Source organism: Myodes glareolus, chromosome 15 (genome assembly GCF_982192425.1).
Source record: "Myodes glareolus chromosome 15, mMyoGla1.1, whole genome shotgun sequence".
Lineage (NCBI taxonomy): Eukaryota > Metazoa > Chordata > Mammalia > Rodentia > Cricetidae > Myodes > Myodes glareolus.
In genome coordinates, this window is record NC_142040.1 from 41,218,202 (window position 1) to 41,233,387 (window position 15,186).

Genomic DNA, 15,186 nt, shown 5'->3' on the forward strand with positions numbered 1-15,186 from the left:
TCACAGACCAACCTGACCTAAATCCCTCATTGAGACTCTCAGGTGCTTCTAGGTTGTGTCGATGTGACAAACTAACCAACACAATGTCTTTTGTTTGTTTGCTTGTTTGTTTTTTCGAGAAAGGGCTTAGCTGTAGCTTTGGAGCCTGTCCTGGAACCTGCTCTGTAAACCAGACTGGCCTCGAATTTACAAAGATCCGCCTGCCTCTGCCACCCGAGTGCTGGGATTAAAGGTGTGCGCCACCACTGTCAGGCTCAATGTCTTTAACCAAAATTGTTGCTTGATAGTTTCAACTCAATAAATTTTTCTGGCTCTGTATCACTCACTACAAGCTTTCATTTTATTAAACGCCAACATTTCCAAACAGGAGCATATACTCTGAAATACTTTCTCTGCTTTCCCAGACTCTGGCATGTGAATTTCACTAGAGTTGAGAAACAACTCGTTAAGAATCTGAAGCTATAATGACTTCTGAAGTCAATTTAGATCACTTAAGTCTATTCAGCTTTTCTAAAAATGCAAGAAATAGTACAATTAGCTTTTAAGGTAATTCATCCTAGGGCGTCTGGTCCTAGGCAACATCTAGTAAACACACTCCACTGTTCTCCCACTGAATGCAATAATAATGATCATCTGGATGCAAACAGCAGGCAGAACAGGAAAAGCCCCAGACCTGGAGCTTCATTTAACCTGCTGTGAAGCTACCTTTCACTCTGCTCTGCGGTGCTCCAAGCCTGTGCTTAACAAAGCTGAAAACAGAAATACGCACTTCTGTAGAAATTTGCCCCAAGGAACAAAAAGAAAAAGCAATGCTCAGAAACTGCAGAAGCCACCTCATCCTTCTCATACCTGGCACCGATCTTGGATAATCCTGCAACCGCACCAGTGGGGAAACAACAAATATTTGCAAGAGCAAAAAATGACAGAAAAAAATGTTTTTATTTGTTTCAAGACAGGGTTTCTCTATGTGGACTTGGTATCCTGGAACTCACTCTGTAGACTAGGCTGGCCTCAAGCTCACAGAGATCTGCCTGCCTCTGTCTACTGGGTACTGGAAATAAAGGTGTGCACCACCGTCACTAATTAAATTCTTTATCTCCACTCACTGGAGTGATGTGGCTCGTGAAACACCTGCTCTTTTAGCTTCCTTTTTTTATTTATTCCAGGTTCCTTAGCCCTGACTGACTCAGGGGCAACTGTGGAAGTGGACTACAAAGCCAGGCCAGTAGAGCCACAAGTTTTAGGATGGACACTAAAAAATGAAGTTCTATGAAACTGGGTTTTCAGAAATCAAGTAGGTACTTCTACTTATTTGTGTTGCAGTGCAAGGCCAGGGGACTCCAAACTTGGCAGACAAATGCTCTACTACTAAGCTACATGCTAAGTGCTCAGCCCAACAAACGCTCAATAATCCATGGATCAAGAAAGTCTCAAGGGAAATAAGAAGATGGTTAACTGAGAGATGGAAATGATGTAAGTACAGTATTCAGGTATGAAACTCTCAAAATTTAAAAATGTTTTAAGCAAAAGAAAATACAGCATAAAATTTTTTTAAAATAAAATTACAGTAACTCGAGAAAGTAACAACTCCTAGCTCTTTTTGAGTTCAGTATCATCTTGATATAAATCTAACCAAAAGGAGTCAAAGAAAGGAAACTAGCGCTGAGTAGATGGCTCAGAAAGAGTTTCAGAGTCACATGGTTCCATGAGGTTGGGCAAAATACCATGACTGTCGAGTATTTGGCAGAACTTCATTCATGGCACTCCAGGAAGCAAAGAAAGAGGCAGTACAGAAAGGGACTAGGTTAGGTAAAGATCCAAGGACATACCCCCAAAGACTTACTTCCCCTAAAGACCACACCTCCTTCTTTGCACCACCTCCTAATCACATGCTAATATACGAATCCATCTAAGGACTAATTCAGTCATCATTCCAGAATCCTTATGTTCTATCATCCAAGACCATCACTATCATAGACATATTCAAAAGTGTGCTTCACCAATTACCTAGGCACTCTTAATACAACCGTGCTGCTCATCAAAATCACCCATTATGGCATCCTAAGGAGTACAAAGAAGCAGAAAGCATCAAGAACTCTGGCCATCTTAATAGAATAAACAGGCTGAAGATGCTAAGCATAAGCCTAGTTATGGGAAGGGCTGATGAGTACACAGGGGAAAGACTTACTCTGAGAGCACAAAGAGAAATAGCACTTACCAATGAGTAGAAAAGAACAGAGTGTAGTGTTGTGGGTTGAATAGAAAAGGTTTCCCTCCCACACCCGTCATGTCTTAAGGCCTTGGTTTCCAGCTAATGGCCCTATTTTGGAAAGTGCTAGTAACTTGGGAGATAGGGTGTATCTGGAAGAGGCAGAAGTCCGCAGGGACTGGATCTAGCTAGGGCCCCTTCCAGTCTGTGAGTCCTGCCTGCCATGAGGTAAGCAGCAGTGCTGGGCCGCACCCTTCTGCTGCTATGTACTCTGCTAGTCACAGGTCCACGGGAACAGAGGCAGCACGTCTGAAACATTTGCCACGATACCTCCCTCTGCCTTGGTATTTCTAGAGCGCATCCTGGCACACTGAAGAAAACTGGTTTTAGAGCCACCAGAAACTCAGATCACCAGCAGAAGCTCCAGAGATTCCCACACTAAAGAAAGGGTAGGGCTGACAACCTGAGAAGAATTTTCTTCCAACTCATGTATGGCAAGACTCTATGAGCTATATTTCAAAAGTTAACCTATGAAGGTAGAAGCCACCCTTTCGATTAAAAACTAACACTTTTCACTACCCAAAAGTAATTATTACAAAGTACTTTAAGTTTCACATTTTAAAGGTTTAATAAATGCAAGATATTCATCAATGCTGTATAATGAGGTATATTTTATTTTCCAAAAACATATATAATAAGAATATTAAAATGAATTTCAAACTATTAAAAGAACAATAAAGAAATCCCTTGAAAAAGAAGTGCTCTTTCCATTCAAAGAGTAGTGGTCCTCAAAAGACTTACAACATCTGTCTTCACTTTAAAGCTCATCAGGACGAAGTGACAGTTTTAGGAGAAGCACATGGCTCGCTGAACAGTCATCTAGAACAGGATCTTTTGTCAAGTAAGGGCCTTTTACTTAGATGAAGTGGCCAAATAAAGGAAAGAGCATATTTTTGAGCCCTAGAAAACACAAAGAAATACTTTTTCACCTGGCTTTAAGGACACAGCAAAACACACTACAAAAGCAATAAGATCTGTACTCCCTTCAGCTGAGACAATTCTAAAAGCTCACTGAAACAAAAGAACTCTAGAAAAGCAACCAATTTTCTTAAAAACTAGCCCGGCCAAAGCCCATCTCCCTAAAAAGCACATGAACATTATAAAGGATAAGACACTTTCTTCTTAAAACTCTGAAGGGCAGAGTTCAACAGCTGTGCTATATTAAACCTGAGCCCTTCCAAAATGAAGAACAAGCGTCTCTAGAGAGGAGCAACAGGGCCTGCTTTCTCCAAAATTACCAAAATGCCTCTGCCTCTAACACCCCCTCAACCTCCCCCCCAACGCCTCTGATTAGTATATGAGTGAAAACTACAAAAACTGAAGTTTTCTTGTTTCTGGAAATCTCCGTTAATCCCAAACAAAGTCATATTTTTGAAGTCTTTGAAGATAAAATATTAAAACTACTTGGAGAGAGAAAATGAGAAAGAAAAAAGGGCAGGAGTTTCCTATCAGGATCTGCAGCGCTAAAGCCTCAGCCTAACTCACTGACGCACTAAACTGTGCCCAAAGAACACCAACGCCTCGGATGCAAGTAACAGGTGATTCTGATGAGCACTGACATTGGGAAAACAAAATACTAAACTGGAGGATGAGCCTATTTTTTTAAGGTAAGTCTGGTGAATGCAGGCGAGAAAAGATTATACTTGGTTAACTAATTCTAAAGAATGTAAGGCTGCATTTTCCTTTCAAAATACTCAACGGACAGAAACAATTTGAAACCAAAACTCAGAACTGTCCCCTTTCCGCCACCTAAAGCAGAAAACATAAAGAATAGTTTACAAAAATATTCAAATATTTAGGTGAAAGCAGCTGCAAAAAAAAAAAAATGTGGCTACTGCACAATTCAGTCACAGCAGATTCTTTTAGGGTCTTCAGATAATGCAATTAAAAAAGAAAGTCGTAAGAACTCAGGTATTAACTACTATATCCTGTCAACCTAAAAAGAATGCAAGATTTTGCTCTTTTATATTCATTAACTTTGTGTGTATGTCGATGTGCTTGTGTGTAGTGGTCAGAGGACAACTTGCAGGAATTGATTCTTTCCTTCTACTATGTGGGTCCTAGGTATAGAACTCAGGTCACAGCAATTTAACCCACGTAGCCAATTCACTGGCTCAAGATTTTAATGAAAATAAGTTTTGGCCATCATCATGGCTTTATTAAACCTCAGAATTCCACACAAAATTCTAATAGGTTTAGTTATTTGGTATTCAACCATATTAAAAAGAGGTAAAAATGATGAAGGTCAGTTAGAAACTACTTAGGCAGATACAGGGCAAAAGCCCCCAAAGTAAATACCTCATTCTCATCCAGAATCAGCACCTTGGTTTTCAGGCCAGGAAAGTCAGTTTTTATTTCTCCTACGTGAGCACTGCAGCCCTGAGGCTGTACATGAAGGTGTAATGGAAACTTTGGTCCTGACATGAATCCTTTCTGGGAAACAAACCGAAACTGGATCTCTACGTTATCATGGTGGTATGGGTTATACTTATTCTCCAATTCCAGTCACCCTCTGGATGTTCTCTGAGTCTCTGCTGCTGAGGGAGGAACACTGCTAAAGTAGTTTTGTAGGTAAGGACTATTAAGAGAAAGCTATTTTCTCCTAATCAAACAGTGGGCTCCGCCTACATTCTGATCTGCTTCAACATCAAAACTTTACATACCATTGTCTCCTCCTTTAAGAGTTAAAACCAGAAGCTAGAAATATGTCTCAGATGTTAAGAACACTGGCTTCTTCCAGAAGGACCGGGTTCAAGTCCCAGTATCGACACAGTAGCCTCACAGCCATCTATAACACCAAATCCATTGGACCCAAGGCTCTCTCTTCTGACCTCCTCAGACACCAGGTGAGCACATGGTACACAGACACATGGTACATTCAGGCAAAACACACATACACATAAAGTAAAAATAAATAATTTTTTAAATTAATACAGTTTAGCTAGTCAATTATATGTGACCAAGAGAGCGCCTTTCAGGAAAGCTGGTTCACATAGAACCATGCTAGGGAATAATTATTCCCTGGAGGAGACACCGTATTTACCTTGCCCAGAAGCCTGGCCCTCGGTGTAGTTACCTACAGTGCTTGAGAACATCAGCCAGCACTTCCACACCGCTGACATCTGGCTTGTCTACTGTCCCTTCTCCTCTTTTCCTTTCAGATACTGACCAAAGCCTGGGCGTGTGTTCCTGGTGCTCTGGGAAGTCCCGCTCTTTCTCTCAAGCTACCCTACCTTCTTCACCGTGTGGCTGCTTACAAACACCACAGCTTTCTCTCTAGTTTCCTGCTCCAAACAGCTGTCAAGATTTACAGCTTGCTGTCCTGTTGTGTTCCTCTTAACTGTTAATAAAAACTGTCCTCGAGCTTCTCTCCAAGTCCATTTCTAAAGTCGTCTACAAATGAGACTAAAATCCCAAAATACCATAGTTTTCCAGGTAAAAATACTAAGGAGAATGCAGGAAGAATTAGAAAAACAAAACAAAAAGAAAAAACAGGCTCAAGAGCTTCGAAAGCACAGCTGGCATACTCAACAGTTTTTAAAAATAGAATACAGTTTTTCTAATGACCACTGAGGTTCTCAAGAAAAAAATATGTTTGGGATTCCACATTTAATACATGCATTATACATATTTTGCTTAAGAGTATAAAAAAGAAGGCAGGGCGTGGTGGCACTAATCTGTACTGCCAGCACCTGAGAGGGAGGCTAGCAGATCAGGAGTTCAAGGTCATCCCAGCTACACGGTGAGTCTCCTGCTAACCTGGCCAAATGATACTGTCTCAAAGGAACAGTTAAAAAGTAAAATGAAATCACCTATAAAAATCTCTTATACTAAATTCAGGAAGAAAATTACTTTCTTTCTGAGCCCAAAACATTCATCCCTGCCCCTGTAGAGAAGTAACAGTGAAGTAGACAAGAGCATCAGTCGATAGTTTTTCTTTATTTTTTTTGTTTTTTTTTCGTAGTAGATAGTTTTTCAAAGAACACACCTTGCTAAAAGAAAAAACAAGACACTGAAATTTTAATTTACTGTTATCAGAAATAATACTCATTACAAAAGTCAACGTATTGATGAGTAAATCAAACTTTTTTTCTACCAAAGAGAACTTAAGTCATTTCTCTTTTGTACCTATCTACTTACTCAGCTACAAAACAAGAACATTTCTTGTGCTGAGAAAACACAAGACACCAGGTAAGGGATGTCCTCGGCACACTGACTGGATCACTAAGTTAGAAAAGCAAGTTCTGCCGAGTTTATGATCAGTACTAAACACATGATAGAGGAATGACAAGTTGCAGAAGCTTCTTCATTCAAACAGTCTGTGTTGTATCTGAATTCTATATCCATCCCATTTCCAAACCGAGTCTAGCAGGTGTTACTCAGGAAGCAAGGGGCTCCATCTTTTCCCATTATGCCTCACTGAAAGCTTCATGGGAAATCAATTACTCTCATTCCAAAGAAGTCCTCATGTTCTAGCAAGTACCTTTCACAAATCACTCATTTTCACTTCACATTTTTAAATTTCTGAATGAAAAAGGAGTGAGAATACTTGTCATAATGTGTCAGGTATAAACCCACTCATAAAACAATTTTAATATGGAAATTAACGGAATTCAAGGCGAATATCCTAAGTTCAGACCACTACAAATAATTATAAAAAATATACATTGTAGATATTTTAAATTCACATTTATGTAGGCTAGTACCTACCTGGCTTTCACTTAAATGTCTCTTTGGTTATTTTGTTGTTGTTGTTTGTGTTTTCTGGCTTTTGAGACAGGGTCTCTCTACGTGACCCTGGCTGTCCTGAAACTCACTCTGTCACCCAGAACTCACAAAGATCTACCTGCCTCTGCCTCCCAAGTGCTGGGATTAAAGGCGTGCCACCACTGCCCAGCACTGATGTGTCTCTTAAGACCTACTTTCCCACATGAATATATACACACACATACAAAATAAATAAATGTAAGCAAAAATATTTAATCAGGTAGAAGCCAACCTATTGATCTTGAATGTTTCTTTACAAATTTAGACTTTCCTTTCCATCACTGGAGGTCTCAGCTTCACAGCAGGAAAGGAAGCCACAAAATAAAGGCAGAGATTAGGAGCACAAAACAAGACTTCACAAAGTCTCGTACACTTAGTCTTCATCACAGATACTAACATGCTGTGGGGATCTGCTATCATCAGAGCTATGTTTTAAAGAAACAAACTCTAGTCCAAATCTGAGGAAAGAAATGAGAGCAGATGATAGAAACATACACGATCATGTTAAAATGAACAAAAACCTATCGATACGCCATTATCTTAAGTCCCAAGTGTCACTGCTTTGAAAGAGAAAACCAGCTTATCTATCAATAGATGCATACCTTAAGTAGGTAGAATTTGTGCTGGAAACCCTTTGGGCTACTTAGGGATAGTAAGGGTAAGAACAGGTGACTAAGGATGTTGAGTCAAGGAAGCTCACTCTAGAACACAAGCCATTGAGAAGCTGCCAACACTAGTGTTGCTCAGTTTTCTCTCCTGTCTGAATACAAGCCTGTGGTTTGACTTTCTCTACATTACTTGCTGGCTTTTTCTTTACATTAACTTTATAATTGAATTCAAATGGTAATGTAGGAGGGAAGCCCCACTCCTCTCTCAGCACTTGCCTCAGTGATTTCACTCTCCCTTATTTCACGCAAGACACTTGCAGTATCATGCCACTGCAATTTCTTTACGGATTAGCAAAAAAGAAATTTACATTTAAATTTCGCAGGTGGATTGGAACCTTCTTCTCAACCTTTTCAAAGCATTATTCTCAACACATATTGTAAAAAGTTTCTATATAAACAAGGGAGGGGAACCATAATTGTCAAGTAAGATGCACATAATAAAAAAATATAAATAAAATAAAAATAATGTGAAGTCAAAATTATTTTCCCTGGGCTTCGAATTTTTTTTAAAATATGAAACAATGGTTGTTTTATTTATATACGCTATTTTCAAATCCCTAATAACATATTTACAAGCAGAAACTGTTAAATTTAGATGTGTGGTACTAGCTATCTGTTTGTAAAATCCAGTATTGTCTTAATTTAAGCTAGCATAATTGCTGAGAAATATACTAATGGTCCCTTATATTTGTTTCCAGCTCCAGCCCTATATTGAGTACATTAGTATTAGGGTCTGTAAATTAACACCTATAACATTTAAGGAGAATAGAACTAAACTAGATCACCACATTGGCCTTAACCACTGGAGTGTTTTATCTTCGAGAACGACTTGGTATTTAAGTTCCTCATAAGTAAAACACTTAACTACAAATGTGTCTTTTACTTTCCACCAGTATAACAGCATTCATTTTCCAGGGACTGTTGATTATATATGTATTGCTCTGCTTCTGCCTACAGAACAACCTCCCTTTCTCCGCTTTTGCAACTCTGGGTGCTGGGATGGGTTTATTCAATGTTGCGGACTGAACCCAGTACCTCATGAATGCCAGGTCCTCTACCAACTCACCTACATCCTCAGTCCCCGAAATCGCAAATCCCCTGATCTTACTAAGGGCAACCTCTTCTTTCCCACAAAACCACTACTTAAAACTATAATAAAATGTACCTTCAGAAGTTCTAATCAGTTCCTTTTGTATTTGTTTAACACTAAATTAACAAGTACTTTGATAGGCCACTTTTCCTTTTTTAAAAAATAATTTAATGGCTTAGTTTTGTTTGACAGGGTCTCTACATAGCCTTGGCTATCCTGGAACTCTCTCTCTGTAGACCAGGCTGGCCTGGCACTCACAAAGATCCAATGCCCCCTCCCCGGTGCTGGCATTAAAGGCCTGTGCCACTGCACCTGACTTTTCCTTTTTTCTAAAAAACGACAACATGCTTCCCAGCCCTGACACAGTCTTCCATCTTCAATGGGAACGGTTAGGGTAATCTCCATAGCATGCAGCTGACAATACATGGCCATACTTTACAGGAGCAAACAGTGAGAGAAGAGATAAAACGTGCTATCTCGTAGATTAAAACGCTAATATGTGTATACACCTGCTATTAATAAATTCAGGCAAACGGAGAAATACGTAAAAATAAAGTAATCCTTCGGGAACGGGGGAGGGGTGCCATCACAAAATAACCACAAATCCCTCAACTACTGTACCGGGTCAGTAAACACGTAGATGAGAAAACTTAACGGCACTACCATCAACCTTTTTTAAAACATCTTGCTGGCAGGCAGATCGAGTTCCAGGCCAGCGGGGGCTACAAAGTGTGATCCTGTCTCAAACAAACAAAATAAATACAAATAAAAACCACTTTGCTGGCTGAGGGCGTAGCTCCGTGGTGGAGCTCAAGCCTGGAACTCACAGCCGGGTTTCCAGTCCTCCCCAAGATGGAAAATAGGTACACTATCACCTTCCAATAAATATTATTATTACCCCTGAAGTCCTAAGAAGTTTCCCTCGTATGCAGAATGGTGAATAAAACAACCTTTCTGTTTGGAAGCTCAAGAGATATTAGGTAAAGCCTGGGAAGGGGAGCAGGGTTTTAACCTTCCAGCCAGGGCAAACAGGTGACAACGGAAGAGATGCAGGACATTGGGAGAGAAGTCGGCCAGACTCCTCCCCTTCTGGGGAACCAAGATCCTGTTCACAGCTCCTCCGCACAGACCCTCTCCCGGGGCTGCAGACCCAGAGCTCCCGAGAACCCGAAGCCCCGCGGGCCCTGGCGGGAGCCCCGAGTTCGTCCCCGCACCCCGAGGAAGGGTCAGCCGAGGACTCGCTCCCCCAGGCCGCCTCCGGGGCCCGGCCGACCCGGCCTCCGCCAAAGCGCAGCGACCTGAGAATGCTGAATAAAGAGCCCGACGAGGCTGATAATTATGTTACCTGGATGGAACTCTAGAGACGGAAACGGCAGCTGTAGCCGCTGCCCTTCTCCCCAACAACGCCTGTCTCAGCGCCACTGACATTGAGACCGCCGCCATCTTCCTGCGGGCAAACGCCAGGATGGGAGGACGGATCCCCGCTAGGGACTCACTTCCTTCGTTCTCCAGGCAGTGCAGCCGCAGTGAAACAGAATCGTGTAGTGTTTGTTTTCCTTTTGATGTTGGGGTTTAGAAAAGAGTTAAAAGGTCTGATTGGAAGAATTGAAGAGGAAAAAGGATGAAAGAAAAAAATTAAAAGGTTCAGTGAGTGTAAATGTTACGTCTATAAAAAGTAATCCTTGTTAGTAGGGTTGGTTATTTAGACTGAGGCTGAGAAGCCCGAAAGAAAATGCTTCAAAAATGTAAACACCTGTAACTCATAATTTTTCAAAGAACTCAGAATATCTGAGTCTGAGCCCTCTGGAAGAGCCGGAGGGCTCCTCGAGTCTTTGAGAAACTAAAGTAGTACTTTCCCAAAATGTCGCCAGATTCTCTTTGCAAGCCTTCAGAACAGGCTGCGCTCAGTTTGATGGTCTGTAGTTAGAATAATCATATTTTCCACACTAAAAATCTGGCCTCGCCAAAGATTAAAAAAAAGGAAGAAGAAGAACATATGGATTTACATGAAATCTGGCTCAGTTGGTAGAGTGCTTGCCTAGCATGGAGGCAGCCCAGGGCCTGGTGGTGGCCTAAAAGCTTTTGATCTCTAGTAAACCTTTGGTTTGAGGTTGAAGGAAGAGGGTGTCTAAGGAGGGCTGTCACTGAAGCTATGACGCACCAACTTCAGTCAGGAAAAGGGACGAAGCCGTTCTGTTTTCTCTCCCCATTTCCGTCATCCCCTCCACCTGTCATTCATCCCATTCCAACCCCCACTGAAAGGAACAATAACCTAAGGTCCTAGACAAAAGCCAGGTTTAACTGTCATGAGTCCTATCTAACCTTATCTGGCTCCTCAGTTTTTCAGCATCCTTTTCCTTTTTGTTCTTCCAAGGTTGGTGGTCCAACCCAGGGAGAGTGTGCAGTTTATCACTGAGCTACATTCCTAGCCTCTTTAATTCTCGTAAGAGACAGGATCTCTCCCTGTGTTGTTCAGGTTAGCCATCAACTTACAGTCTTCCTCCTTCAGCCTCCCAAGTGCTAGCACAACTGTTCATCCGCTAATGTGTTCAACGTCATTTCTCAAGTGATACCCCAACACTAATGAGGGTCATTAATTTTGTAAGAGCTTAGCAGAGTGCCTGAAAAATGTTTTTCTAATATATAGCCTTCAGTCAGATATTTATAATATTTGCGGTAATTCTTTTTAAATGTATGTATTGATATGTGTAGGCATGCAAACATGTGCCATGACATACATTGTGGAGGAGAGAGGGACATTGGAGGAGTCAGTTTTCTCACTCCAACTCATGCCACAGGCGTGGTGGCAAGTACTTTTACCACTGTGCTCTCTTGGGGGGCGGTTCTTAGTTTCTCTTTTTGCCCCAATCTTTCAAATATATCCAGCATTTGACTGTATTCCCTGCCTCTCCTAGTAGTACTCTGGTCCAAACCACAATTCCCTTTTGCAGGGATGTTTGCATTCATGGCCCGCCAATCTGCTTGCACAGAGCACAACAGTCAAAGAATTCCCTTCTTTCCTACTAAATACCCCAAGGGCTTTCTAGTCTAGCCCCTAGCAGAAAAGTCAGACACCTTCTGTCATTTAAAGCTCTATGTAGGGGCTAAGATGTAGCTCAGTGGTTCTTTTGTTGACCAAGGAGAAGGGCCTGGGTACAGTCCCAGCACTGGAAGAGAAAGACTCTTGACTTCCCTCCTTACTCTGCCCCCTCAATTGCTACACTCTAAGTACGATAGCCTGTGATATTCCTAGAATGTATCAGCCAAACCTCTACCTGAGAGCCTTTGATTTTGACCTTCTCTATGCTCAGGATGGTTTTCTAGCGTCTGGAATACTCTTCCTCCATTTATCTCGCCTTTCCTTTGCCCCCACTCTCTTTTGCTGTCCTTCATCCTACAACTTTGCTCATATGTCACCTTCACTGTAAGGCTCTTTCCAACCTTGATAGCTACAATTTCAATACCACCCCAGAAATTTCTGTATGTATTTGCAGATTTATTTTTCATCCATTTTGCATTTTATAAGTTTTAGCCCTTTGTGAAAAGTCAGATATGATTTGTGAAGCAAGGGCAAAAAAATCCTTTGAATAATAAGGTCCATTTTCTTCTTATGGTTTATTTTTACTTTCTGTGCATTGGTGTTTTGCCTGCATTTACCTGTGTGAGGGTGTCAGATCACTTGGGGCTGGATTATAGAGAGTAAGCTGCCATGTGTGTGCTGGGAATTGAATCAAAGTTCTCTGAAAGAGCAGCGAGTGCTCTCAACCACTGGAGCTATCTCTGCAGCCCCTAAGATCAATTTTCTGAGAGTTTTACCTTACCTCCGGAAGTATTTTTTTTAATTCTGCAATAAATATTGATCAATTAAAGATTTTTTTATAATAATTCTGAACGATGTAATTTTATTCCTCTTTTGTCTAAATGTTTACTATAGTCCATATTAGGTTATTCTGGCCTCCAATTTATATAACATTAATTTATGAATCTTTCCAATGGGTAATGATTGCTCTTGGGGCAAAGACAAAATACCTGATTTACTAGGGCCAGGCTATCTCCTGTCTTTCTCTCCAGCCTATTCCACTGTCCTCTCCGGCAGTTTTTCTGTCTTATCACCCGGTCTTCCACAGACTGTTGCTCACTGCAGTACTCTTCCTTGCCTAGTCCCTCATTCTCCCCTGGGATTTCAGATCACAGCTGGCGCTTTAATATCATTGCATGAAGTAAGAACTGTATCTCATACTTTTCCCACCTCCCTCTTCCTTGTTGGTGAAACCTAACATGAAACACAGAGACCAAAACTGCTGTCTGTATACTTAGTTTCCCTAAAATGGTCTTGTCCAGGGCAACACATCTAAGGGAAGGAGAGAGAGAAAGAAAAGGAGGAGAAGTAGAAGAAAAAGAGGAAAAGGAAGAAGAAGAAGAAGAAGAAGAAGAAGAAGAAGAAGAAGAAGAAGAAGAAGAAGAAGAAGAAGAAGAAGAAGAAGAAGAAGAAGAAATGTTCCTTACCCTTCTTTTCCTGGTAATTATATAAGGACAGAATGCCCAGAGTTGTGGCAACTACTGAGCAAGAAGGGCTCAGTGGTAGCCAACAAGACAGGATGGAGGAGCAGAGAAAAGGAAAGAGCCTCTGCCTTTAATGACATCATTGATTCAGCCTTGAACCAACCCTGAGCAAAATATGTCCACATTTTCTGTGATATCAGATAATATATAGCTTAAGTTTTATGCCACCAATTATTAGACATGCTATGACCAGAAATATCTTTTCGAATACTCTTCTACAAACAAACCCTCTCCGATTTCTGGGTCTGCGTCAGTTCTTGGTGTAGACTCCCCCAGGGTGGTTTCTGTCTCCTTCCTCGTGTCTCCTTTGCTTAATTTTTAATTCAGCATAGTTGCTCCTTTCTTTAGAATGCAAAGTCAGTTATCTGATGAAAGGATCATATCTGTTTTTGCTGATCATTTTTCCAGCATGTAGCCTAGTTCATTATTCTCACTCTTCTGACAGAATCTTGGTATGTAGCCCAGGTTGGTTTCAAACTCACCGTCCTCCTACCTCAGCCTACTGAGTGTTTCATTTAGCCTAGTACTTGATACATACTGAGTAGCAAAAGATGTGCAAAAAACTAATTGTGTTAGTGCATGCCTTTAACCCCAGCACTTGGAAGTCAGAGGCTGAAGGAGCTCTGTAAATTCTAGGCTAGCCTGGTCTCCTTAGTAAGTTCTGGGCCAACCAGGACTAAAAAAAAAAAAAAAAAAAGAAGGAAAAAGAAAACTACTTATAACTGTAAAAATATAAAATGCAAGAAACAAATTTCTCTCTTATCATTTAGAAAAAGTGTTTCTGAATTATGTTTGCTGTGGTTATTCTCGTCAATCGATACATCTCACTGGTTTCTAAAATGCCATCCTTGATCAAGTGCCATTTTCTGGATACTTTGGTGGTTATCACGGATGAGGACTCCATGTGGCTGGCAGGAGATCTGAAAGCATAAATCTACTTTTCATTAAGCTCTCATTAAAAAAAACTAATAATAACTATTTTCATTTTCTTATTTCATACATTTCAGGTAGTGAATATAAGCTGGATAACGGATCATAAATAGTTTGCTGTTTGGGTTTTTTTTTTAATGTAATATCATCCAACCTATAGATTATGCTAGTAGGCTCAACAGAATATCTCAATGCGAATTGCATTTTATTGTTTAAAATAGGAGCATTAGCATAGGAATTGACTTCTTGCTTGCATTTCATGCACGGTGGCCAAAAGAAACATTTAGCTTAGTATTTCTGATGGCATGTGAAATTTACAGAGGATCTATAGTTGTCTGTTTTTGATTTTGCTCCTTGCACATGGGTCTTTAATAAAGCATCCAGAAAAACAAATTAAAACCAGATATTTTTATCAGAAGTCTCACACAAAATCACCAGAGGCATGGCAAAATTCCATCATCATTTACTGGCTGCAAACTAATTTTTTAAATCACATCTTATATTTTTATTGCTAATTTAATTGAAAAACCATGAATTAATACAGTATCATCTTATAAAATGATTATGACCTCTGGCAGGGCTTTTGAGACCTTGGCAACCAATGAAACAATTTCCATGTGTAGTTAGGAACTCGTTCTTGAAATCAGTTTTGGGAAATAGGCGCAAACGATCAAAGCCTTTATGAACTCAAAGAATTTTCCTACATAAACTGAATCGCATGCCCCTTCACACTCTTGAATTCTCGTCCTGAGGTTTCAACTGCTTCCATGTCCTTCTCAAACTTAAGATGTAGAAACCAAACCTATTATGTCCTTTCTTTTTCTCTACTCCTAGAAAAATCTCTTGCTCCCCTATATATTTTCCGTCTTGGCAAAATACCACTATCCTTCTTAGAGTAG

The 15,186-nt window shown here is 40.6% G+C and overlaps 1 protein-coding gene across 1 annotated transcript in view; it reads right to left on the reverse strand.

Moving 5' to 3' along the window:
- The window catches only part of Ndufs4 (NADH:ubiquinone oxidoreductase subunit S4), a 115,685-nt gene extending 105,389 nt beyond the window's left edge, over window positions 1–10,296 (reverse strand). Inside the window, exon 1 of the mRNA XM_048443047.2 lies at window positions 10,140–10,296. Coding sequence (XP_048299004.1) covers window positions 10,140–10,237 — 98 coding nt within the window. The 5' untranslated portion in view covers window positions 10,238–10,296. The remainder of the gene's footprint in view (window positions 1–10,139) is intronic.
- Between the last annotated feature and the right edge of the window lie 4,890 nt (window positions 10,297–15,186).